Source organism: Gadus morhua, chromosome 11, assembly GCF_902167405.1.
Source record: "Gadus morhua chromosome 11, gadMor3.0, whole genome shotgun sequence".
Lineage (NCBI taxonomy): Eukaryota > Metazoa > Chordata > Actinopteri > Gadiformes > Gadidae > Gadus > Gadus morhua.
This window is the reverse complement of record NC_044058.1, coordinates 11,553,351-11,571,534: the sequence shown is the minus strand read 5'-3', so window position 1 is coordinate 11,571,534 and position 18,184 is coordinate 11,553,351. Positions and strand designations below refer to the sequence as shown.

At 43.3% G+C, this 18,184-nt stretch overlaps 1 protein-coding gene and 1 pseudogene across 2 annotated transcripts; one reads left to right on the top strand and one right to left on the bottom strand.

Moving 5' to 3' along the window:
• The first annotated feature begins 553 nt into the window (after nucleotides 1–553).
• On the top strand, nucleotides 554–1,922 carry LOC115553840 (piggyBac transposable element-derived protein 4-like; annotated as a pseudogene).
• A 6,688-nt stretch (nucleotides 1,923–8,610) lies between these two features.
• On the bottom strand, nucleotides 8,611–17,046 carry lin28aa (lin-28 homolog Aa). Of its 2 annotated transcripts, none has more exons than XM_030371549.1 (4): nucleotides 16,859–17,046; nucleotides 15,780–15,952; nucleotides 11,581–11,765; nucleotides 8,611–8,835 (listed from the first exon to the last, which is right to left on the bottom strand). In XM_030371549.1, exons 1-4 carry the CDS (start codon nucleotides 16,866–16,868, stop codon nucleotides 8,616–8,618), a joined length of 588 nt encoding a protein of 195 aa, XP_030227409.1. In that variant the 5' UTR covers nucleotides 16,869–17,046; the 3' UTR covers nucleotides 8,611–8,615. The 2 variants fall into 2 exon arrangements, with proteins under 2 accessions (XP_030227409.1, XP_030227408.1); XM_030371548.1 differs by lacking the exon at nucleotides 16,859–17,046 and adding an exon at nucleotides 16,379–16,622.
• Nucleotides 17,047–18,184: the final 1,138 nt, after the last annotated feature.

The following is an 18,184-nucleotide window of genomic DNA, read 5'->3' as shown; positions in this document are numbered from 1 at the left end:
AAAAATGAAAAAAGGGGAGGGTAAAAAACTGATCGTGCCTTCCTGTCGTGTTCGGATAAAATCTGACCGATTTCCATTTCGATCAATCATAAATATTGTGTTTTACATTTGTTTGTCTCGAGGGCTTATGATATCCTCCACACTAGGCATTTGAACATACAATTGCTGATCACTGCTTTCATTGAATTTTGAGTTGTTTGGTCAACTTTGTAACACCTGTGGTGTTCCCGGTCAAAAATCACCGCCATAGGAAATGAATGGGTGACCCTAGATTGTGTTCATCCATCAGATAACACAACCACAAATCCACCACCACCACACGCACACAAACACACCTACACACACACACACACACACACACACACACACACACACACACACACACACACACACACACACTTTCTCACACACACACACACACACACACACACACACACACACACCTGCACAAGAACACACACACACTTTCACACATGCACCCCACGTGAACCCCTTTCAGACTGAACGTATAACGCCTGATCCACATTTCAAAGTTACCAATTAGGTATTTGTTATGGGAACCTGGCTCTTTCCCGGGCTTTTTTTTCAAACTGATGAAGAGGGGATTGAAGTTGAACCAGAAATAGAGGAGGATGTCTCAGAAATAGAAGACATCGATCCTGATTTTGCTCCAGACCATCATGAGACCGAACAGTCAACAGATGGCGAGGAAGAGGCCCCTGAGGAAGAGGCACCTGAGGAAGAGGCACCTGGGGAAGAGGCACCTGGGGAGAGGGCACCTGGGGAAGACATCCCTGAGGTGAAATTCCAGTTCAAGGATGGCAACTTGCTCTGGTATTCATCTCCCAAGGACAGAGGAGCAAGAGGGGAAAATATCATTAGGATGACGCCAGGGCCAACACGGTATGTAACATCTCTTGTAGATGACATCAAGTCCAGCTTCCAACTCTTTTTGCCAGAGTCCATTGTAGAAATTATACTGGCGATGACAAACCTGGAAGGGGAGCGTGTGTTTGCGGACACATGGAAGGCATTGGACCAGGTAGACCTCCAAACCTACATGGGTCTGTTGAATCTAGCAGGAGTACATCGGTCCAACAATGAGGCTACAAAAAGTCTGTGGGATGCAGAGTCAGGGAGGCCTATATTCCAGTCAACTATGTCCCTGCAGCAGTTTCATGTCCTCTCAAGAGTTATCAGATTTGATGGCAGAGCTACACAACCTTTCCGCTGGCGAGACGACAAACTGGCTGCCATCAGGACCGTTTGGGACCGCTGAGGGGAGCGCCTCCCACTGATGTACAACCCAGGCCCTGAGGTGACAGTGGACGAGCGGCTGGTCCCTTTCAGAGGTCGCTGTCCATTCAAAAAATACATCCCAAGCAAACCAGGCAAGTATGGGATCAAGATCTGAGCAGCATGTGATGCCAGGAGCAGCTACGCCTGGAATATGCAGGTTTACACAGGGAAACCTGTTACTGGAAGGCGAGAAAAAAACCAAGGCATGCGTGTTGTGTTGGACATGACAGCCAGTCTCAAGGGGCATAACATCACATGTGATAAAATTTTCTCATCACATGGGCTTGATCAGGAGCTGCTGAAAAGAAAGCTCACCATGGTGGGGACTGTGAGGAAGAACAAGCCTCAACTTCCCCCTGCACTGGTGTTGACCAGGGAGAGAGAGGCACTCTCATCCAAATTTGCTTTCACTAACACAACATCTTGTGTCATATTTGCCCAAGAAAAATAAGAATGTCATCCTGATGAGCACTCTACACAAAGACTCCACTGTCAGCGAAGTAGAGCACAGGAAGCCCCAGATCATCCTGGACTACAACAGAAACAAAGGAGGCGTTGACTGCCATAATAAGGTAATGTATATTTTCATCTGTCATGCATTTGATTTACTTGTATTCATGTAAAACATTGCATTTTGTGTGAGACAGGTTCATTATTGTTTCTTTCATTGCAGCTTACTGGTACATACACCTGCAAGCAAACGACAGCTCGTTGGCCTGTGGCGGTGTTCCACAACATCCTTGATGTGTCTGCATGTAATGCCTATGTGGTGTGGACAGCGATCGACCCAGCCTGGAATCAGGGGAAATGTTTCAAGAGGAGACTCTTCCTGGCAGAGCTTGGGAAAGCTTTAGTGACTGCTCTAATTCAACGGCGCCAGCATCTTCCCCGCACACCAACCTCTGGCAGTCTGGTGAGGAGTCTGCAAGCCCCAGCCACTGCCCTGGCCGCTCTCCCCCCAAAAAAGGGGCAGAAAGGGAAGAGATACGAGCTCTATGCCCCTAGAAACAATAAGACAAGTCTTGCATGTTTCAAATGTGTTGCCTACGTTTGCAAGGCACACTGCGACCTGATTGCAAAATGCTACTCCTGTGTGTGAACACACACACACACACTCACACACACACACACACACACACACACACACACACACACACACACACACACACACACACACACACACACACACACACACACACACACACACACACACACACACACACACACACATTGTGATGATCTGATGTTCTGTGAATTTCGTCGCTGATTTTTCTGTCTTTTTTTTTACAATAAATGTTAATTTTGGGTTACAACTTTCAATTTCGGTGTCTATTCACTGCAGTTATTTATGAAAACCAGTAGTCTGAGACATTGTTAACAGGTTAAAAGGGAGTTAAATAAAATTCGGTGATGATCAATAATATTTGTGTTAATGTAAGGGCAGTTAAAAAAAGGCCGGTCAAATTTGACCAGGAGCACCAAAGTAAGAGACACGACACAAAGGTTAGAAGAAGGGTAAAACATTTTATTAAGCAATGCAGAGGGATGGTATACGTGGATGATAAAACAACACAGCACTTGAAATAATAACAGTATTCCAGGACATTAAATGTCAATTAAATGTTGCTTGCAGATGCAAAAGCAATACAAAATAAAGTGTCTTAATTTCCAACTCTTAATTGGTTTGAAGTATAACACAGAAGGAGGAACTCTCTTCAAACCAAATACGCCTAGTAAGTTTTGCTTCCCATTCCCTGTGGGTGCTAATTCCTCCAAACTGTAATGATATAAAGTCGGCAGGCTAGGGCGGGGAAGTACAATATCACTGGCGATGAAGAGGGGATTTTTTTTCCTCAAAAGGGTTGTTCTTGCTTTCCTAATTTTCTAAAGATCTTGTGTGTCACGTTTCCAGGTCTTTGACAACAGAATTGAAAGGGCTGGACTTTTAAGAACTACACAGTTGTTTGTCTCTCTCTATTTATTTTTTTCATCCATCAGTCACAAGAGTGAAACCGAGTTTTCATGGCCCCATTTTATGGCTAGGCACTCTTCCCTATTGTAGCATAGTTATTTTATCTTCGTAGCAACTTCCTTGATATGGGCTAGCACAGTGCCCAGCGCCACTTCAGAGGCCTCATAGAAAGGTAGACATTTTTATAAGGGGCGACTACCATGGCAAAGTCAGGGTTGAATCCTCTTTAATAATTTGCAAGGCTCAAAGTGGAAATCCCCTGCTTTTTTGTCAACGGTTCTGAGGGGCACAGAGTTTTGCCTCCTGGGGTTTGATGAGGCCCTGCCCAATGGTGTCCCCCAATGAGTGGGTCTCACTGATGGCCAGCTTACACTTCCCTAATTAATTAGTTTCAGAATTGTTGGGGCTTTAGGGCTAGTACCTCTGACACAGACTCCGTTTACTCATGTGACCAGGGTCCTGGTTCTAGCAAAGCTTCTACATGAAAGCTGATTCACAGTAACCTAGTAGGTCGGTCTGCAGTCTCCACTTGACCCTCCGCTGACTCGGCTCTTGGTATTGGCTGATCAGACTTTTTACCCTGCTCTTTGATATGGACCCACTCGCCACAACAAAAGTACTGGGGAGACTATGGGTTCAGAAGCCATGTTGTTCCACAGGTTGACTACAAATTCTTTGTTGGACCAGGGTCTCTATAAAGGCTGTGGGGCTTATTTTGTGTGGTTCTTAGTTCCTCAAATAAATGTGTTTCTTTGGGAACGGGAAGTTAGCACGTTTGGAAAGTCCCAATAATTAAAACATTGCGCCATGGTAAAATTGCGACTCAGAATCACTTCCTTTAGCTGTCATAGTCTTGAGCCATACTGGCCTATAAATGGCTTCATTGGGATTTGGTGGTCATTTGTTTCAAAAAGTAGAGTAAATTCATACACACAATGATCCACACTTAAACCTCAACTCCTTCCCTCCTCAAGCTCTCTGCCTCTTTTCAAGTTCTGCTTCAATTAGGTTGCTTCACCCAATCAACTCTCTATGTGTTAAGACCGGACATTTTGTTATGCGACAATCTATCCTGTATGATGATTGATGCACCCCTCTAGCCCATTATGAGGCCACACAACCATTCCATTCCAGGAATTTTGATTCAGAAAATGGTTGTACTTACTAATATAGCCAAGTGATCAAATGTGCATTTATTGTCATCAAATAATGAAACATATTTATGTTTCAAAACTATTGTCCGTATTTCACTGGGTAAATCATAGATAAAAACAAATACTAATCAAATACTACACAACCTAGAATACAGCATCATGAGATCATACAGGTATGAACACATCCTTTATCCTCCTTCATCCATGTTGCAAGACCAATATCCCTATTTCTCATCATGATACCTGAATGTAGCCCAATTAAGAACAAAGGCAATGTATAATAAACCTTGCGTAAATTTAAAAAATCAAGCGCGTGTAATCAATCTTCAGAACTTTGCCTTATCTTTAACCAATGAACACAGTCTTAAGTCAAATCTGAAACCGATGGCCTTTGAGCTGAAAGCCTGCACAGAACCGATTGTGCAAAGCAGAGTTTATCTCCAGTGAACAAACACAGGTATACACCTTGTAAAAAACAGGATGCCAAGAGACTTGAGAATGTCTATATATTTATTATGAAATGGAGATCTTTACATCATGAAGGATAACCATACAGAATAATCGTAATGCCGTTAACCCTTGAAATACCTGAGCTCAAGTCAAACGTAGCTTTATGTAAGTGAACATTGATACATTCTTCAGTATTAAATGCACATTTTTCGGAAATCCTCTCAGCCTACCTACATTCAAAACATCACCAAACATCACTAATGATAGAGCTGAGAGTCAAACAAAATTAATACAAGGTACACACAAATCTCCATGTCGGTGTGACAGGGTCCGCTGTTCTCAGGAAATGGTTTGGTTTGAGCACAAAACCATGTCCTGCAGCAAACACTTTTAACAACATCCATCATTAAAATCACAACACATCACGGCGGAGTCAAAGAGGATCATCCCTCATTAGAAACGTTTGTCAGAGTTTCGAAATTCTAACTTGGACCCATAGAACAATATTGCTTTAAAACATTCTTTTTCGTCACTTCTGTCAAACTCACATTGAAAGCATGGTTTTGTAATTTCGTCATAAAAAATGTGTTTTGGGAACTTGATTATTCAAATAGAAAGACTCACTGGAAAACCATGTCTCCTTCTTGACTGAAAAGGGAGCAATCGGTGATCCTAAGAAGACGGATATCAATTGTGGGTCACAAACTGTTGACCTCACATAAACAATACCAATGCATCAATCAAATGATCCATCAGTCATATTAAAAAGCATTACATTGGCCTAGATAATCAATAAACCCGTTTCAAATAACCTGAGTGAACTGATAGTATTGATCCGAGATAATTAGACTTGTCTTTGTATTAATATAATTTATCTCAATGTCACAATCATGGAGGAAAAGCAATATATGAATATTTATTTCCTATCAAGTATGTAAACAATTGGGAAAAAGCCATGAGAGAAAAACGGTTGGAACATTTGAAGGAAGACACCATTTTCATGGTTTGTCTTAGAATGTAAACCGTTAAACAGCAGTGTGCTACCTTCTCCTCCACCTCACGCTTTACCTGCTATAGGACAAAACATCGAACCCATTGGTTTGTCTTTAAGAACACTCCGCCTAACCAATAACCTGAATTCCCTGAGTTTTCAGATCACTTGTTCCTGAGCCTGAGAATGGCAGTTCCCATGTTTCTTTATTACCAGCTTTTACACTGTTTTTTTATTCTTTCAACTTCTAAAACATAAAAATATAGAACACATTCAAGAAAAAACAAACAATATGAATGAAAATTATTAAACTGAACATAAAAACAATAACTGCATCTTACACATGATCAGTGCAGAGTAACATTGCATTGGTTTTGGCATAGATCGTTGGGACAACAGGTGCCCCTTTCAGGTAAACGCATTGTGATTAAAACAAAACGAAGAAAAAAAGAAAACTCATCAGCATAATCAAAATGGCAAATAATAAAAAATCAGGTTACATATTTCATTGTAATGCTTTGTATCCACCCACTAAATGCACTGATCTACCCGGTTAAAACATTTGAATTATTGTATTCCTATTGTTTTTAGCAGCTGCATTCAATGGGGGTTTTTGTCAATAAGAAAGATAGTAGTGGTGACCCATTTATGGTTACCGGATGCAATGGAAAAAATCCTATGTTGGTTAGTTTTAATACTAGAAGCTTTACCACCCCATCTGTTAACCTTTTCCCTGGGGTGAACTGGTCACAAGGACCTCCTTATCTATACCAGAAAAAAAAACCTGTATGTAAACATTTCCCGCACAGGATGTAAGGACAAATGGATTGCAGGTAGTTTAAACTGTTAAAAGCTTGGTGTGTATGTAGTGTATTATGCTAACATTAAATAGGTTAATTGTCTACTATTATGTGCTTTTTTGCATCTAGAAGTCTCCTCTGACCTAGACGCATAACATAGACGCATGAAATTGCCATGACACGTGAACAAAAAAGCCAATTCTTAGATGATAATGAGCATAGAGGTGGTAAAATGTTGTCACATTTGCAAGTTGTCAAATTTAACACATATTGCATCATCTTTGGAAATTGGGTGATGTGTTCTTTAAATTTCCTTGATAAGAGGATAGCTTAAAGAGAGTAACTGCATCGTATTTGGATGAAAATAAATACAAAGTATGATTTTTTAAAAAGACTTTAGAATAATAATACATATATATTAATTGGTTGTAAAAGTAAAGTCAGCTTCTCCTGTAAAATGGGAGTAAATGCTGATAAGCTAGTTAGCACTAAATGTTTTCTTTGTGTGTGCCTGGTGTTCAAGATGTACTGTCCAACTGTGGGTTATAAGAGATTCTATAAAGTAACCTATTAAAGAGGAACTAAACGCTAAAAATCAAACTGACAAGACAGCACCATCTGTGGTTATAAACAAGGTTTTGCCAATGACGTTTGTGATGTGCTCAAACAAAGGTCTGGTTTGGTAGTAGCCTGAGATGGCATTTGGTGCTGCCCTTGAGTAGTTAAATTGTATTGTTTGCAACTCCTTAATTGAGCACAGTGGAGGATATAAGAACACCAGCATCAAACTACTAGCAGCACTACTCTAAATTCTGCCTTAGTTTCTTCAAGTAGGCGATCAGGAGGAGAGCTAGCTAAACTGCTAACTCAGTTCATGTCAAGTATCTTATGGGAGATGGTTTTCTTTTCAAATCTTTTCAGTATAGTATCACATTTGAAATTATATTAAATCCAAGTCAAAGTTCTTATAATATAGCTGCTTTTGCCCAGCAGACCCAACGGTATCATACAGTCAATTGGAAATTGATTCAGGCGAGAGAGAAAAAAAGATTCAAGTTTGTCGAACAGACGGTTTCATCATTTTCTTGGAAGAGAGTTGGTACCAGAACAACCATTACCTAAATACTGTAGTGCAAGAATGATTTGATTCAACCGCGTTCCCATCACAATCTCAAACCCAAATGGTAAAGATTTGTATACAATCAGTGGTTAGGTCATCAACATAAACTAGCGGACCAGACATGCAGCTGTTAACATATGAAACGAAGAGAAATAACGGATTAAACGACAATTCTAACTTTTCAACCAAAAGTGTCAACTTCTGGTGCAACATTCATTTGGCCTTAGGAAATGTGGATGTTCACTTGCAATTTCAGCAGATGCCATTACATTGCCTATAGCTCCCCCCCAAACCCCTACCTGCGTAATGCTCTAACATACCCTCCCACAACCCTTTTCTCATGTGATATGCAAACATTCATTACAGAGATTACGTTATGTCTCTGCTTTGTCGGTTAGTTTGGTGTAACAACCAGGAATAAACCATAAAAAATAAGGCAGCTACAATGTAGCTGTAGGCTGTATCACGTAGCTTTAAAATATCACAAAAATGAAAGATGAAAAACGCCACAAAAATCCAACATAACCATTACAATCTTACATCGCTCAAAGAAAAAAAATAAAGTGGTTTTCATCAAACATCCTCATGGAAACCGTTTCCAGAGCGCATCATTTGTGTCTTTCCTGATTGTTACACCAAACAAAAAACACATTACAACCTGAGGTAGTTCCAAAGCAGCCTCGGAAGGTTAGCGGGGCCAGTACTGGGTGTGCTGTCCACCTCCTCTCCTCTAAAGCATTCTGATTAGCCTCCTCACCCCATCAGGTTCCTTACCATCATTCACTGGATCAGGTGCTCCCCCCCCCCCCCCCCCCCCCCCCCCTCCATCTTAATCGCTGGTTTCTGTCAGCAGCGCCGGGTGGCTGTGCTCCTCTTCCTCCTCTTTCAAGGAGGAAGGGTTTCCCTGAGAACCCGGTGAAGACTGTTGTGCTTTGATTTGGCAGTTGGCGACCATGTGCTCAATGCTCTGGCAGAAATGGCATTTCTTAGGCTGCGGTGGCAGCTTGCACTCCTTAGCATGGTGATCCAGGCCTCCACAGTTGTAGCACCTGCATCAATGAAGAGAGAAATATAAGGGTGCATGCATGGGAAGGTCCAGGATAGTGTGGGTAGGCTGTCCACTACTATGGTACTATGATACCACTACTCCTAAATTATCTGCATTTATAGATTCACTGCAAGTCACTTTTGGAAAAGGGTCTTATAAATGACTTCAGTAATAAGTAATGACACATGTGAGCCACTAGGTGGCAACGGCTGTTCTCAGTTGGAAGGGGAAGCTTCCACTTTCAGAGGGCATTCCAGGTCATCCTCATCACAACCCAACCTCCGATCTACACATCACACTCATATGTTCACCCATGTGTTCACAGTCCATCCAGGAGTGTTTCGCGAACTTGGGTTGTGTTTTTAAACAACCATAAACACCTGCTTTTTGTGTTTAAAAATAAGAATCTTGATGATTTGAGCCTTCCTCTCACAGAGAGAGATCCATCTCATCATGGATCCTCACGCTCGATAGGGTTTAAATGTGGTCGATAGGGTTTACATGTTTAAATGTGGTCGATAGGGTTTACATGTTTAAATGTGGTCGATAGTGTTTAAATATGGTCAATAGGGTTTACATGTGGTCGATGGGGTTTACATGTGGTCCATAGTAGTGTCAAATGTTATTTTCCCTCTCTCCACCTCATCCCTCACTCTCCACCTCAAGCTGGTTTGTGGTGAGCGTTCTGGCGCCGATTGGCTGCCGTGCATCACCCAAATGGGTGCTACATACTGGTGGTGGTTAGTGAGGTCCCCCCCCCCCCCTTCACTGTAGGCGTCTTCGAGTGTCTAGAAATTCAATTAATTATTATTATTATTATCATAGCCTTTGGATGGCCCACAGCAGCCAGAACCAGTGTGTTCTTTTCAAACAAGACGTGCTACAATAGCCACACGTGTGTAGGTCGGGCCTGGGGCGTGCGCTGACAGATGGGAGGTGGGTGTCCAGGCAGGACAGGAAATCCCTGGATCCTTTGTGGAGAGCAGATGATGGTGGTCGAGGGGGTCAGAGTGTCTTTGTACCAGTGGGACATTTGGGGATAGACGTCAAGGTCTCTGCAGCCGAATATTCACTCTCCCCTCTCCCCTCTCCCCTCCTCCTTTCTCTTCCTCCTCCTCCTCTGCGGTACGGATCAGAGGAATCTGGAAGGGGAAATGCTGTCCTTTGTCTAAAAAAAGCAGTGCTCACCTCTGAACTCTGGCCCCAATCACCCCCTACAGCCCAACCCCCCCTCCCTCCTACCACCTTATTCAAATCGAACCTCCAACTCCAACCTAGCACCCCGCCCCCACTCGCATTTCGTTATACAGGGTTTCCATGGCAATGGTGACCCTTCACCCTTCCCCTTTGCTTAGGCATCTGTTATCAATTAAACTGACAGGATATTTTTCTTCGCTCTCAGAATCGTAGGTGGACTGGAAAAAAAACATGCCTCAATGATTTATAAGAAAAAAAGCGCACGTGCAACACAAAAACCAACCAGGAGCATGGCAGATTCCCCGTCAAAAAACCACAGCGGTTGGTGGGCTTTTGCAAAAAAACAACTTGAAAGCAACACAATACACCTTGACCATCTCCACTGGCCCCAACCCAACAGACAACCACTGTTCAGCAGGGTTTAAACAGGAGAGTGGATACCAATACTAACAGGGAGTTGATGTGTAACACAGTGCTCAACCAAAAGTACCCTCTGTGGGCTCCACGAGGTAGTAATGATCAGCCACACATCGACTGCTGTCCAACTCTAATCATGGCTGACAGCAGGCAGAATCCACCAGGCCTCTGACCTATCCCTTCATTCATATTCACACCACCCAAAAACAACCCCATTCATATTCACACCACCCTAAAACAACCCCAACAGAACCCCAACGTAGCCAGTGACAACCATAGGATTTTAATCAATTTGTTTTTCTAAAGGTCCGGGTTTGGTAGATTATATAAGATCATAATCAAGGACTTGATTATTACAACAATCTGACTAGCCGACAAACTGCCGTCTGCATAAGAAGAATGCAGTCTTATTTCTGCCTGGTCTCACAAAATATATTGCATAAAAAAGGAGAATAAATGCCAATAAATGATGGCAGTTCTGTTAATCTAAAAAGCCACCGCGGCTGTATTTACTGTTTCTGTTGATCAATGCTACGGTTATTTCTATCATCTCAGTTTTACTCGGCACCACTGCTCATGTCCGTCCATGAGTTTTTTGGAGTGATGGAGTAGGTGTAAAACCACCAGGGGCCCTACAGATTTAAACAATTATTGATCCGGGTCACACACCAAGCCAAGTGTTGGGGGATGGGGTCACAGAGATGAGAATATGGAGAGAAACCAAGGCACCATTTTGCATCTCATCCAAAATGGAGGATACTAAAAGGGAGGTGGTTGCATTAAAGCGTGTAGCCTCATACAGAGGTCCAAGCCGTTGAGATGTAAGTTAACTCTTTTAACTTACATCCAGTAAGTAAGCACCAATTCACATAATGAATTGTAAATGCCTACATTTCGGTTTGAGTTTCAATGGATACGTTTGGTTATGAAATCACAGATGGTTTTGTTTAGGTGAGGGTTTGGAGTAATTCAGGTCAGTATCTAGGGGAAACCAATGCGTGCATGGGAATAACAAGAAAATGTTGGTATCTGTATTTTTACCTGTTATTAAAACACAGCCAAGCAGAGCAGTAAATCAAAGCATGGCTCTTCTTTCCCCCATACTTATCCCTCTGTTGTCTAGCTTTCTTACCGGTCTCCTTTTGAGCGCCTCTTCTGGATGTTCTTTCCTTTGGGCCTCCTCTCGCTGCCCACACAGTTGTTGCCCTCTGGGCCAGTGACCTGCTGGGACTCCAGCCCCTTCGATGACTTCTTGAAGGTGAACTCCACCGCCTCGCCCTCCTTCAAGCTGCGGAAGCCCTCCATATGCAGCTTGCTCTGAATGGGAACAAAATTCAAAGCTCTGTCAAGCCCCTTCCAACATGCGCTGCAAACCTGAACTTATCTCAACATCACCCGGAAGAGCTTTATGTGAGAACAGAAATGTCTGAATAAGTTGAAACAGATATTTCTCTACCAGCTCCCTACAACAAAGTCTGCGTCATGTCTAAGGCCTAAAAAAAAAAATTGTTTGGTTCCGGTTTCCGACCGACCCTGTCAATTTATGTGCGACCCAAATTATTTTATGAGCTTTATAAAAAAAAATATATATATTTTTTTTTTTGATGCAAACTATAATTACGTTTTGGTACAGCACCTCTTCATTCTGTACAAGGATGAGCGAATTTTCTCGTTTTTAAATGAAAACAACCTACCTATCATTCGCTGCCGCTGGAAAAAATAAAATAAAAAAATTAAATAAATTCCCTACCTACCCATGACCTCAACTGACAACCAACAGGAACCAAACTTTTTTTTTTTTTAGGCCTAATGAGTGCATGTGTGAAAAGGATTGTCCGGATATTCACAGTGACTACATCCTGTATACTACTGTATGGTAGTTGGCGGTAAATGCCAACAATTCATAGTGAGTGTTGATAACATTACTATTATGTGCCTGGTGTGAAACCGGAAGAATGTCACATTACGTCAAATCACCTATTGACAAATATTGATGATAAATGAAAAAGCATCATCATCATCCTTATGGATTGGACATCACATCAACTGTATCTAAACATGCTTATGCTGATACAAAACTGTCACATTCTGCCAGCATAGCACCAGGGCAACCTTCAACACCTCAGCAATAGCCTCCTTCTCGTCCATGTTCGGTTTTAATACGCAAAAAATATGTGGTTTATATATGGATCACTGAGAGTTCAAGAACCACATTCTACTGAGACAGCTTTAGCACCTGGGAGTCCCATGCTTGACTGCTGAATAACTAAGATGCCAAGCGTCTCGCGCTAATCCCCCATCAGTTCCAACTCATCGTGGTGTTGGTTGGAAAAGACATTGACCCTTCAGGCAAACCTAGTGGGTTCCTCCCTTCCAGATAACACAGGAGACCCCATAGTGCTTATCAGGCATGGGGCATTTAAAAAATATGTCCTCAAGAACCATTTGGTAAACAAAGTTTGCTTTGTTTTACTACACAATGGAGCCGTTGCCCCAATACCTTCGTCTTGTCTCGTCCCTGCTTGGATGGTAAAGCCAATGGGGTAATCACACACACACACACACACACACACACACACACACACACACACACACACACACACACACACACACACACACACACACACACACACACACACCCCCCTCCCCCCTCAGGACGGACTGCATTCCGCAGTGCAGCCCCCGCCTCCCATCCCCACCCCCTGACCCCCTTCCCATCACAAAGCTCCACTAACACTCTGGCCAGCAGCAACACTCTGCAGGATACGGGGAGGGGGTCCCTGGGGTGGGACTGGGGGTTGGGTGAGCTGAGGACTGACACTGGGAGGGTTGGGGGTGGATGGCGGGAGGGATGGGGGTGTTGGAGGACATTCTTCGGATAGTTGTTTGGCAAAGAGGCGCATGTGATAAAAGCTAAGGGCAAGCCGGCGGGCTGGTGCAGAAGTGATTGATTCCTCTCTTTGATATCAGGGGGGTCTGAGCATGGAGGAGCCCTTCTCTGTGTGGCCGCAGTAGAACTACACAGAAATTATTTGTCCACAGCTTGTTTGATGAACAAACGCAACAATTGCAATGTGTTCTCAACTTTCTCAGAGCATCAAAACTGCTCTTCCACCCAAAGAGATTCACACGGATCAGGCTGTTCTCCCAAACGAATGAACGGCTAGGACTTGTGTCAAAGAAAGCACTTATTGCAACATATAACACTGTTCCACAGGATGAAAGCACCAGTGTCCCCGTTATTCTATAATGAAACCATTTATAAATTAGGTTACAACCACACACAGTAACTTCTGGAGATAGCCCTCTACTTTCCAGTGAATCCAGTAGGCCGTAGGCCTGAAATCAGAGCTGAAACTAGAGACTCTTAACATGATATCTGATTTTAGTGCTGTTATTAGGCTACCAGCTAGCAAACCAGCTAGCAAGGTTTCTGATTAACTAAGTTCTGTATTCTACCTCACAACCACTTAATTTAGATTAACAAGGACAACATGAGATGCAGATCTATACGATGAAAACATGCCAGTAACAAAACAGACAAAACTCTTTGTAGTTAATTAACATTGCCGTTCAAGTGAACGTTCAAGAGCAGAACACTCAAAAGTCACAACTACTTTCGAGATCTAGGGACTCTGAACCCACTTTCTGTCCTCGCATGTCCTGTGACCCCTGAACCTCTAACTGAGCTAGTCCGAGGGGGGGGGGGATTAACAAAGGTGTGTTCTTAGATCTAGAAGAATCTCAGAAAGAGCGAGATACGAGGGAAAACATAGATTACAAGAGATGCCATGGGGAGGGAGAGAAGAAGGAGGAAAAATACTCCTATTACATCCATTAGCCTAGAGAGGCGGTAAAGAAACATGGACATAGTGATGGAATGAGAGAGAGTAGCGAATAGAGAAACAAAACAAGAGGCAGAGAGAGAGACAGAAACCAAAAGAAAGAGATACCGAACCAGTCGGAGAGAGAGAGCCAGAGAGTGAGAGAGAGACATCAGAGAACAATGAAAGCGAGAGAGGGGAAGGGGGTGGTCAGAGACCGGCTCTTCACCAAGACACACGGCACTATTGTCCCCCCCCCCCCCCCCCCCCCCACAAAGGCCTGTGGACTCTGGGAGTTAATGTTGCTTGACACGCGGCCACTAATTTTAGGGCCAGGGCCTCTGCCGTTGCCGTAGTTCCCGGGCATCTGTCAACGCCACGCGCACTCGCACTGGCAGGCGGCCAGTGGAGGAAACTTGTTAGATACGGTCTTTAAGTGGACAGGACAGACCATAACCTGATCATTGGAGCCCCAGCTCTGACCAGAGGGAGTGCAACACTAAACAAAACAGAGGTAATCTCTGAGGTGTGAAGACTGCAGGATGGGTTGGGTCGTCACACTTCTCCTCTTCTGGTTTAGAGTTTACTGCTGCCATGTGGCTTTTGTTTGGGTGATGAGGACAATCAAGCAAGGGCTCTCGATTTTACATGTCAATTGAGGATGCATGAAAGTGTTGGCTCCAAGTAGGCCTGATATCATTTAAAGACCAAGTGGGATTCTTTTTGGACGACTTTTCTCAAAATAAAACCATCATTAAAATGGTACCATGTATGCAAAAGGATACTAACTGAAATGCTGACGTAAACACTTTGGGCCCAAGACCCTCCAAGTGCTGGTGAGAGAGGGTCACATAAGAAACGGGGGGAGGGGGAGAGATATATACACCGCGAAGGGTCCTGAAAGGTGGAGGTGGGGTAGCAAATTTAAGATAAACCTCGAATCGCACATAGGACCAAGAAGACAGCGATGAGACTTGAATCCCTTTATGGCAGGAAGCCGGGGTGAATGCGCTGCTCTCGGGGACTATTCGCATTCAGATGCTAAATCTTATCAGACAGCACTCACTCGCGCCCTGCTCCCCCCACTAGTAAATTAGCAAATGCTAAGCCTTTGATGTTGAAACTGACCATCTAGCTGGATCTCAGTTTAAATATGTGTAGCCATGCAATTTAGGAAAAAAAAAAAAAAAAGACGATACAAATTCGATTTTGAAACACTGTATCACCAAAGTATAGAGTTGAACGGAATTTATTTAATTTTCTTCTTCTTCTTCACAAGTTAACATTAACACCTTAATTAGCCCGCGCTGGACCCCATCATTACCGTACCAGGGTGACCACAAGGGGCTCGGTCCAGGTGGCGCAGCCGGCAACTCGGGTTCCCACGAGAGCAGCAACACCCACAGCTGCACCTTCCTATTACGACCAACCTGCGACCACCTCCATTGTGCTCGTCTGAGTTACAATGGCGTCGATATATATTTACAACACGTTGTTGTCGTCTTACCTGATGGACGAACACGTCGACGGCTTCGTCGAGCGGTACCCCCTCTCGGTTGGTCATGGACAGGAATCCGAAGCCCATGCGCACGTTAAACCACTTGCACACACCGACCCCATGGAAGGACTGTGAGTCTTCCTCGGCGCTGGGACCCTCGTCCTCATCTGCCTTACAGACGCCTAAGATTGGAAGACAAATATTTGAACAGCCGTCCCGTTCAATGAAACGCTGAGGGCACCGTTTTGGTACGCCAAACGCACGCAGAGCTAGAGGGCCAACATGAACTGTTTACGTTTCGACTTTCTACCCTTTTAAGTTGAAATGCATGCTGGAAGTGGTAGAAGAATTCGGTAAAATAGAGAAAAGGACACTCGTGAACTGACCATAGATTAGGCCTATGTGTAGCATTCTGGATAAACGTGACGTTTAAAGCAAAGCCTGTAATTCAACAACAACTACAAATAAATTCGGATTTACTGGGGGACGGAACGGAACTTCCCTCCAAATTATAAACTATATCTGAAAACGATCAAAGACATAAGCGATCGGCAACAAGAAAACTTTCCAGCATTCTCAAACGAAATGGAAAGAAAATGTTACTTAACCTGTAAATTCTTGATTGGAAACCGAACCCATTCTTCACCACACCACCTTAGGTCAAAACAAGCACCCAAGCTACAGCAACCCTTTGGCCCACGGACTGAGTAACGTAAGGCCTTATCCACGCTGGTGGCCACTTTCATACTAAATGCATTGAAACCTGGAGGTATAGGCTACTCTCGGAGAGCGAGAGTGGGAGCGCGAGATAAACAAAAGGGGGGTTGCCATCCCTAAACCCTTTCCCCCAAACAATGCGGTGGGTGTGTGTGCGTGCGTGTATGCGTGTATCATGTTTGTGTGTGTGTGTGTGTGTGTGTGTGTGTGTGTGTGTGTGTGTGTGCGTGCGTGCGTGCGTGCGTGCGTGCGTGTGTGTGTGTGGGGGGGGGGGGTCCGCCAACATCAGAAAGACAATACAAGAAACCCAGCCCCCTTTAACTACTCCAACCGTTTCTATTCATTTCTTTTACTGAATATAATGGTCCTACCTTCTGCCATGTTTGCGGCCCTCGCGTCTTATGTCCCAGTGTTGTGTGTGTGTTTTTTTCCTCTGAATGTTCGGGGCCCGAAGCGCTCCGAAGCAGTGGTTTTATGTCAGCTTAGTGAACACAGATCTGCTGGTCAATACAAATGACCATTTGGCATCCTCCAAACCCCCACACTCTCGGCCATGTCCACGTGATTCGAAATCATATTCCCCAAGGAATGATTGAATATTTTAGGGGATGGGCCAGAAATAAGGTTGAACCGATGACATCAGAAAACAAAATGAGTAGGCTATTATTATTATTTAAATAACTATTAGGCTACAGGTTAAATATAACTGATTAAATATGGGGAAGTAAAATTAATTGGATAAGGTATAGGTAGGTTTACTTCGGATGGTTGGACCAAAGTTTCCCTTGTGAATGAAATAACCCAATGTTTGCCCGCTCGGGTAAAAAAAAAAAAATTGTGTTTATTTTCTGGATGCACTTAACATATTGTCCATCTTGCAAACTGGTTAAACTGTGTCTCTCCTGCTCATTTGTTTTAGGATTTTTTTTGAGAACATAGTCTTATGCAAGAGAAAGATAATTTCTGTCTGATGAATTAGGGAATTTAGGCTAGAAATATTTGAGTCGTTGGACAAAGGTCTACTACTATTTATTTATTTGATACCCAGTAGTCCCTAACCTCCGGTCCGCAGAACACCAACGTGATTCGCCAAATGGTTGAGGAATCAAACGAAAGTGACACGCCCCCTTTACGATTGGGTAGTGTGAGCCATCGTAATTCATAATTAGTCCTGTCCACGTCAACCTAAAAGGGTAAAATAGCATGTGCAGGCCAATGCGTCACACACACAAACACACACACACACACACACACACACACACACACACACACACACACACACACACACACACACACACACACACACACACACACACACACACACACACACACAATCGCACACAATCGCACACAATCACGCGCGCAAACGAACACGCGCGTAAGATAAATACAATACAAAAAAAGTGCCGAAATTCCTGATTAGGATAAGTAACGATTATGTTGTGTTCTTATTATGATGTAGTAATTATTACAATATAGCCTATTATATATTAAGAATTGAATGAATATGATACCTCAAAGGTTGACAAAAGCCCTTTCCCTTTTTTTCATAAATTCTAAATATATTATCCATAGGCTGCATGGATCAATAATTTTACGAACCGCAAACGGCTCCTTAAAAATATACTATTCTTATAAGTCGGAAAAACATACACAAAAGCCAATGTTTGATTGCAACCCGAAGGGGCAGGGGCTCG